The 9347-nt window shown below is 34.0% G+C and overlaps 2 protein-coding genes across 4 annotated transcripts in view; one reads left to right on the plus strand and one right to left on the minus strand.

Annotated features, from left to right (window-relative positions):
- LOC105331947 (general transcription factor 3C polypeptide 1) overlaps positions 1 to 9347 on the minus strand; it is a 245419-nt gene that overhangs the window by 121303 nt on the left and 114769 nt on the right. The gene's annotated exons all lie outside the window — the stretch shown is intronic.
- Positions 2089 to 8584, plus strand: LOC136274903 (tripartite motif-containing protein 2-like). The gene is made up of 2 exons (XM_066082766.1): positions 2089 to 2187; positions 5895 to 8584. The coding sequence occupies exon 2, from the start codon at positions 5898 to 5900 to the stop codon at positions 7584 to 7586; it is 1689 nt and encodes a 562-aa protein (XP_065938838.1). The 5' UTR covers positions 2089 to 2187; positions 5895 to 5897; the 3' UTR covers positions 7587 to 8584.

Consider the following 9347-nt stretch of genomic DNA (forward strand, 5'->3'; position numbering starts at 1 on the left):
ATCAATCTGTGATTTTAGCGATACTGCTTAATATTATGTATTTTTTCTTTAATTTTCCACATGTTTACTCATTGTAGTAAACAACGGATGCTGAAGGGGAGTACAATGTACTTTATTTCGATAAAAAATCGATAGGATTTTTTCGCATCAGAACAAAATTATGGGACGCAGTACGAAATTCTTTAAATAAGCAATTTTAAAAACATTTATTTGAGATAATTACAGTATTTCTATTATAAATGGGAAAATTGTCTTTAAATAGGCATTAAACGTTTTCAAAAAAATCATATGTCCAAGAGGAAGGGGGGGGGGGGGTTCCAACCCCCGGAACCCCCCTCTGGATCCGCCAATGATTCAATCTTGCTTCAATTAAGGTTTCTTATCGGATTTTCTCACAAAAACAAGGCCAACAGAAATAAAAAAAAAAACCATGATATTTTTGTCTTTTTAGTAGAAATTAACATTTTCCTTAAAAAAGATTTCAGCATGAAAAATTGCAGCTCATATTGCTTTAACCAAGACCGCAGGAATAATAATTTCCTGAAAAAATCGATTTTAAACATCTATATCCCTGCAATGTACTGTCCGCTTTTAAAACGGGTTTCAAAATTAAACACGGCATTGTATTAGTTAGGCAGATAACACCTGGCCCCTTGAAACCTCTTATCACGAAATATATGATATATTTATAGTACTGTTTAGATAGAGAGCTGTACAAACAATATTTTTGCTTCTATATTTGATTATAAATTGTTGCTCAGTAAAGAGTTATAATGAAAAGACTTTAGAGCCTTCCTGACACCAAATTGAAGGGGCCCGACCTTTTTTCTTGATACCAAATGAAAGGTCATGTACATATAAACATATTTTGCTAAATAACTGTTTAGGAAGTGTTATCAAACCGTTCTAAAGATATCTGAACAAAAGTGTATCAGGGGCAGACTCCTGTAAATTATTCAGGCACGTAGCATCGGGGGGGGGGGGGGGGGGACAGGGGACCTAACTAAACTAATTTTTTAAACTTACATATAGGAAATTGAATTATCATGGAGTTGGCCCCCCACTTTTTTGGAAGCATGTAAAAAAAATAATATGGAAATAAGGAAATTAAGATTGAAATTGAAGTGTCATACTACGCCAGACCCCCACCCCACCCCCCCCCCCCCCACCCCACCCCCTCCCTCGGATTAGGATTTTGAAGATTTTAGGAAATTTTTAATTCCCCTATTTTTAATTTTGCTTGTCAAGATTTTTTGGATGAGTCTGCCCCCCCTCCCGCCACTTTCAAAAACGATGCTACGTGCCTGTTATTCAACCAAACATGTGGGCGTCCTGTAAACAATTCTCTTGGAATTTAATTTATTCCTTCGATGTGTGGAAGGAAAACAAAATTCACACCGGAAACAGATTTTTAATATCAAATGACGAAGTAACAACACTCTAAAGTACAAAGGCTACTGAGAAAAATATATGTGTGACGGCCAAGGGACATACCTTTTGTAAAAAATGGATTGGTCTATTTAAAGAATATATATCTTGAAAATCATAAAACTGTAGGCACCTTTCATTTACTAGATCTTGACCTTAACTGCTCTTGTTTCGTATGATAGAGACAGAGAACCAGTCTACAGACAGACACGAGCGCAGACGACAGTGCAGTGGACGTGATGGAGTCGGAGAAAAACTAGTTCTGTGGAAGAAGAGGTTTGAGGTAGAGGCTTACACATTAGGGAGTTTGATTTATAGGCCTACACCATCTTATATATATAATTATATATTATAAGGCATTTGTGAGGGAATTGCTATAAAATATTACTGTCCTTTCACTGGCTGCACAGGCACTTGTTTCTGAGAAAAAAATTACCCTACTATAGGGTAGATTTTTTTCTCAGAAACAAGTGCCTGTGACTGGCTGGCATATCTCATGATCTCAAATACAAGACATATTACAGTAGAGTATATACTGTATAGCTTTAATTTAATGATTTTAATATATATTTTAACTGCTCTTCAACAAGTTAACTATTGTATTTAATGCAATGAATCTACACGGAATGTTTGGTTTTGTGTTTTATTTACACCAATCACATGATTTTATACAGGCCGCCGACCAGGAAGACGGTAAACACGAACCAGGAAGTGTAAACATGGATATTGTCGCCATTTTGAGTTGTAGGCCTTCATGAGGTGCGTAGTTTGTTAAACGTATTAATGGTATTTCTGATTGTTGAAGATTATAATCTAATGCTATTACAGAATTGGCGAAATTCATTGCCAACTATTTTGGCAACATTTTGGGCCAGTTTCGGGCAGAAACAAGCCAGTTCAAGAAATGTTTATATTCTTATCCTCAAATGTACAAGATGGCCGCACATTCCCCTTCAGATGTTGCTGTCCATCCAAATAATCTAGCTTGATATCTATTGGCAGAATGGCTAGCATATCATGATGCTATAATCATCCAGTTATCTTTGTAATCTTACAAAATCATTAAGATTAATATAATACTGCTCTTTAACTTGTCAAATGTTAAAATAGCACAATTTTGTGAGTTTTTTTTATAGCTTGATATCTATTTTCCAGCCTATCATTAAACTAAAATCATTCACTATAGTCTGTCCCAAGATATTTATGCCGCATTTTTGGACGATTTTTAGTAAAAATACACATACCTGTGAAAGAAGTGCAATTGAAATGGATGAAAGGGAAAATTTTCAAGATAACTTCATTCACACATTATCATTTTTCCCTCGTAAAAATTCACAGGAATAAAAACAGATTTCCTACGGAGATTTATAATGGGGAATTAATGTTGACATCTTTTCTCCATTCGGAAGTCACTCGGAATATCTTGCACAATTTTTCAAAGTCATCATCCTGGCTTAATTATGGCTGATGCAATGCAAAATCCCCGTAGACTTTCTAATTTTATAGCCATGTATTGAAATCTGACAACATAGAGGGGACGTTTCATAAGGGAAATCTTGTTATTTTTTTCATACTTTTGAATGAATATCGACTGAATCAAGAGGTTATCATAAATATCGAATAATTTAAGAAAATATGCAGCAAAAATATCTTGGGAAGACTATAATAAGATGATTAGATTAATGTTACTATAGTGTTCTTTAACTTGTCAAACATTCAAATTAGCACAATTCTTAAAGTTACCTAGGAATATATAGAGAACAATCTTTTCAAAAGAGCAATTGACCAGAAAAGCTGTTACTTGTGTTGAAGCATTCTAAGGTAGTGTAAATTCAAGTTTGGTCAAATCATGATCCTCAGGGGTAGGATGTCCCTCAATAGTTAAATTTTTACATTAGATTGATTAGAAATTAAAATGAAACGCGGGTCAATTTTTAACTCAGGTTAATACTCTTTGTTACAACAACATGATCACTATTGTTTAAGTAGTTTTAATTCAACCAATTTTAATTCATATTCGTTGTTGTTCTAATCTATAACTAACAACCCCCCCCCACAAACACAGATATATATATATATATATATATATATATATATATATATATATATATATATATATATATATATATATATATATATATATATATATATATATATAAATAAAAGTAATGGTAATGTGATTCATTACTTTACAAAATCTAGTGTAATGCTACATGTAGCATTACATGGCATTACTTTGCATTACTATGCTTATTTATGCATGTTCAGTGTTTAATTTCAAAAATGTGATGAAAATGAATAGATGAAATTGAATTTGATTAAATTTATTTTTAAAGAAGAAAGAAAAAATTCTTGAGATAAAAATGTTTTTATTGTATTATTAAAAAAGATTTTTCAAAATTCATTTTTGATTAGTTAATATAACTAAATATAACAGCACAGTTTCATAACATTTTTAAGAGTGTTGTTATTAAGAGTTTTTAATCATTTAAACAATTTACTCCAATTAGTTTGCACTTCAGTATGAAATGTGTCAACAACACACTATGCCCCCAGGATTCTAAGTATCAAAACAATCTATTGTTATAAGAAGTGCTAAACACTCCAATCCACTTCCCTTCACTATGTCCCAATAGAATAGGAGACAGACATGCGCCTTTAAAAGCAAAATGAATTCACTGCCCATCCATGATGAAAATCAATACCACTTCCAATATTATAACCCATTTAAAAATAATTTTACTTACTTATTCTCATTCTCTCTCTCTCTCTCTCTCTCTCTCTCTCTCTCTCTCTCTCTCTCTCTCTCTCTCTCTCTCTCTCTCTCTCTCTTTGAAACTTCTATCATAAAGTGCAACAGCAATCTATTGTCTTGAGTTGTCCTCAGTAGAAAGAAATATGATTTAAATATATTAAGAAATATAACTGGGAAAAATCATCTGTTTATAAATGTATATGTATACACTTAAGTGTCCAAAATTATAAAGATTTGTGTAATCTGGGGAAATATTTCTATTCAGCTTTTAATAACCGCAACATTATTCCATAAATTGTTTTTTGTTATGCATGTAATTCTGTGTCTCTATTTCGTATCTGACATTGTATAATGGCAAATGACTATAAATATATAAATGTCTATATAATTTATTTAACTTATTTAATATCTTGTTCATAATGCCACAATATGATTATATATTGAGAAAATAAAGAATGACTCTTGTATACATGTAGTCATTGAATTTGAACCTGATACTGAGCATGAACCTGTAGATATGTTAAAGAGTGTTTTATATTTGAAACATTTGCAAAAACTCTTTCTTAGCCTTACTTTTTTTTAAAAACGTAATGGTAATGGTAATGGATTACTTTACTCATGTAATGGTAATGTAATGCGTTACTTCAAGAAAATCAAGTAATGGTAATGGTAATTTAATGCCCAAATTCATGAAGTAATGGTAATGTAATGCATAACTTTACAATGTAATTCGCCCCAAGCCTGATATATAAATATAATCTTGTATCATGTTATATCATTTAAGGTTTCAAATCCATCCACTAATGCAATTGAAAATGTGTGCAAATGTGTATTATTAGTGGTCAAGGTAGTACTTATTTCTCATTTTCCCCCATATCATTAGAGGTTACGGTTTTTGACCGCTAATGATATAAATCTGAAATTATATCATTAGCGGACGGTTAGGTTGTTCATTAATGATAAAATTATATCATTATAAGTGGTCAACATCCTGACCACTAATGCAACATTATATCGTTAGTGGACGTAGTATCATTAGAGGTTGCTACAATGCTTGTTACAATGCAATTTAAGTTATTGTAGCCTCACATTGAAAATTCTCACTTTCCCTTTCATTCAGATCATGCTCGCCTTCATTAATACAAAAATAGTTGAGAAACTACGATTATGGCCCATTTAGATTTGATAATTGCCTTTTTATCCCCAATGTATTTTTCAAAAGATTTTTTTCCCTGGATCTCACGAGAATGTAGTTAGGAAGCGAAGCCATTTGTAATTTACTGGGAATTATGGGTTCAATTCTGATAAAAAAAAATCATAAGGTCAATGGGAGCAGTAGTTTGAATTTTCTATTCGGTTTGGAGTGAGAACTCGCAGTGCTTTCGGTGCTTTGTATATTGAATGATATTGTCCTACATGTCCAGCTGTGGATCTTGTTAAACAGGTTGGGACTAATCACCCAAATAGGTCATCATAGCCTGTTTTGGATATAATGTCCCAAATAGTCACATTCTTTAAAACAAGTTATATCTATGAGAAATTTTCGTTTAAAAGAATTCAAATGTCTTCCTGTCTTTTAAGCTCTAAAGTGTCCTGTTTGCAACAAGAACAATTTCTTTCTTTAGAAAACACAAATTTAAAAGTTTTTATAAGAAATAGTAATTTATTGACAAAAACTAAAAAAGTGACTTATCAACCATTTATTTTTCAGAACATGAGTAAAAAGTATCTGACTATGGACCCTGAGTACAGCCTTCAGGATGTTTTGCGATGCCATCTGTGTGAGGACCTGGGCCCCCCTATGTACTGTGACATTTGTCACATACATCTGTGTAAAGCCTGTGTGGGGGAACATCTCTTTGATCTATCCAAAGAACACAAAGTGGTGTCATTTAAATTGAGAGGATCTACTCCTAGGTGTCAAAAACATGGAACCACAAAACTATGTGAACTTTACTGTAACCAATGTGACATTCCTATTTGTGCGAAATGTCTTTTCTCTGGAGAACACAATGGCCATCAATTTATTGAAATAACTTATAACCTTGACACCAGGAAAGAAATCATTCAAAAAGATTTACATGAACTAGAGAAATCCATTTATCCCAAATACCAAGAGATTGCATCCATTATCCCAGTCCAAAAAACTGCTCTGAATGAGAACTCCAAGAAATTAACAACAGAAATCGACAAACATGGAGAAGACTTGCACAGAGAAATAAACACCATAATCAGAAACATGAAATCTAACGTGAAGGAAATGGACACCAAAGACCTGGCTGTCCTAAATCAACAAGAAGATGAAATTAAACACACCATTTCTGAAATCACACGGACCATTGCTGAACTGAAGACGTTACTGGACTCCATTGAATTCAGCCGTTTCTCTGCCTACAAATCCAGGAATGATGAATTCAGAAGATTAAGATTGCCTCCTAAACTCACAGTGTCCTTACCAAGTTTTACCCCTCAGAAGATCAACAAAGAACAGCTTTATCAACAGTTTGGTTCTCTGTCAGCGTCATCTATCAAAACAGAAGAACGTGGCTACACCATGGAATCTCCCGGTGCCGAGTCCTCTCCCCCGGACAGATCGCTCATTGATGTACCACGGATCATCACACAGATAAACACCAAGTATGGAGGATTACGCAGTGTGTCCTGTCTGAGGGATGAGGAGATGTGGACGTGTGGTGAGGACAGCATCATGAGACTGTATGACCTCAGTGGGGAACTAGTGAAGTCAGTCCAAACCAAGTCAGGGAACAATCCATGCGACATAGCAGTGACAAGAAGTGGGGATCTAGTTTATACTGATTACAATGATAGAACTGTGAACATAGTGGAGAATACACAGATACAGACAGTGATCAGACTACGAGAGTGGAGACCTCTCAGTGTCTGTAGTACCTCCTCTGGTGACCTCCTGGTTGTCATGGACAGTGATGATTATAAACAAACAAAAGTCGTGTGTTACTCTGGCTCCACAGAGAAACAAAGTATTCAGTTCGACGACAAAGGACAACTTCTCTATTCGTCTAGTCCTTGCATTAAATACATAAGTGAAAACAGGAACCTAGATATCTGTGTGTCAGACCATGGAGCCAGTGCAGTAGTGGTGGTCAATCAGGCCGGGAAACTCCGCTTTATCTACACTGGTCCTCCCTCTACTACCAAGGGATCATTTGATCCACGTGGCATCACAACAGACAGCCAGGGTCGGATCCTGACAGCAGACATCTACAACGACCGTATCCACATCCTGGATCAGGACGGACAGTTCCTCCGCTACATTGACAACTGTCATTTACAGTGGCCATGTGGTTTATGTGGGGACACCAGAGACAACCTCTTTGTGGCTGAGTACTGGACAGGTAAAGTGAAGAAAATACAATATGCCTAGAACATTACACAGCAGTGTAACATTGTTTATATGTATTACATGTTAACAACTGACTGTGTGGATATATAAAACATGTTTATACTTCATAATAACAAACTGTTTTAGTGTGGTGATTGTATCGTCAACAAATGGACTGTCTATGAATTTAATGTCAAAACAAACTATGTTCATTAAAAGAATACATTCAGAGAAACCTTGTTTGGTATTTGTCAAAGAAATCAAAACATTTTAATGTTCATAAAATGACACTAAAAGTTAAATTAAATATCTTTGAAAAACTTTTTTTAGCTCTCCTTTATATTAAGTTATGAGTTAATTTCAATCTTTTTTCATTTTAAAGAATAGAAATTATATAAATCATACATTTTCTTTTTTCAAAGCTGAAAAACTGAAAGTACCACATTTGTTGAACATTAGAATGGTGTTTATTTGATCTTTGTCCATTAATATTTCTGTCACTGAAGATCGAGTAACTTTTGTTTCTTACACACTATAGTAAAAAACCCTGCAGTTGTACTTTCTATACTTTAAATAATGTGTTATTATGTCTAATTAGTGATTTGTAAACAACTTTGTTAATTGGCGTAGGTTAGTTTCTTTGACCCCATAATTTTAAATATTACGGTATTGAAATGGACTACCAGATTCAAACGGATGGAGTAAAATGTTTGAATGTTTGCGTGATCTGGTAAAAATTGTTAAAACTGTAACATTTAAAAATTCTCCTTAGAAAGTGAAACAAATGAATGTTGTTTGTTGCATCGGAGATGTAATGCCCCATTTTCTTTATTAATGATTATATCCCTTCGAGGAAGTGTGCTATCTACTTACATGTGTAGGTAGGTGGGTGGATGATATGTTGTCATCAAACCCTGTATACAGGCTGACCGTTGTTATAGCATTTCCAGTTCAAAAGGTCAATTGGTCAGTAGATTATGTCAATAAGAGTCTTGTCCAATCGATGTCTTTTGAGCATTGGTTGACAGTTTACTATAGTTTTTCTTTGGAGGGGGGGGGGGGTATGAACATAGTGAACATGTATTTTTTTAGGTCACTTAAGTAACTCGGATATTCACCCGACTCTTGTTCCCCTCCCCTTCTCCTTTTTTACGAATCGATGATTGAGTTTATAGACCCCAAAATGAAGCTTTAAAATGCACACATGAGACTACATGAAAGGTTCAGCCAATGGCAATAGTACTCAGGTGACCGGCAAGACTCATGGGTTTATTTTCCTGAAACGTTTGGTTGAATGTTTTGTTACAACAAAAAATTCTAATGAAAAATAGTCATTTTTTTTTAAAGTTAAACAATCAAATACATTTGTATACAATAAAGTCATTATAACAGCTTTGAGAATATTAACTTCAAAACAAAATTTTTCCTTGGAAGAGAAAGAGAGAGGGGCGAGAGAGAGAGAGAGAGAGAGAGAGAGAGAGAGAGAGAGAGAGAGAGAGAGAGAGAGAGAACTGGTTGTTGAACATGAGTAAGAAATTGATTTATAGTTTTATATCATCTCTATACAGTCAGAGTCTGCTATAATTGTTCAGTCAAGTCTATTAAGAAGAAAAAGCCAAGTTTCCCATCTCTTATAGAAATCATCTAATCTGCAATTTCGGGTAGCTATATATCTTAGAGTTGATATATGTGTTTTAATATCTATAAGTAATTCGTGAATTGTTAGTGCTTCATTAAGACATCTTTTCCTATAGATATAGGATTTCATAACCAAGAAAATAGAATAAATGTCTGTAGAAATAG

This window comes from Magallana gigas, chromosome 4 (genome assembly GCF_963853765.1).
Source record: "Magallana gigas chromosome 4, xbMagGiga1.1, whole genome shotgun sequence".
Taxonomy (NCBI): domain Eukaryota; kingdom Metazoa; phylum Mollusca; class Bivalvia; order Ostreida; family Ostreidae; genus Magallana; species Magallana gigas.

Coding starts and splice junctions, on each gene's coding strand:
- LOC136274903 (XM_066082766.1), top strand. CDS start 5,898: ATGAGTAAAAAGTATCTGACTATGGACCCTGAGTACAGCCTTCAGGAT.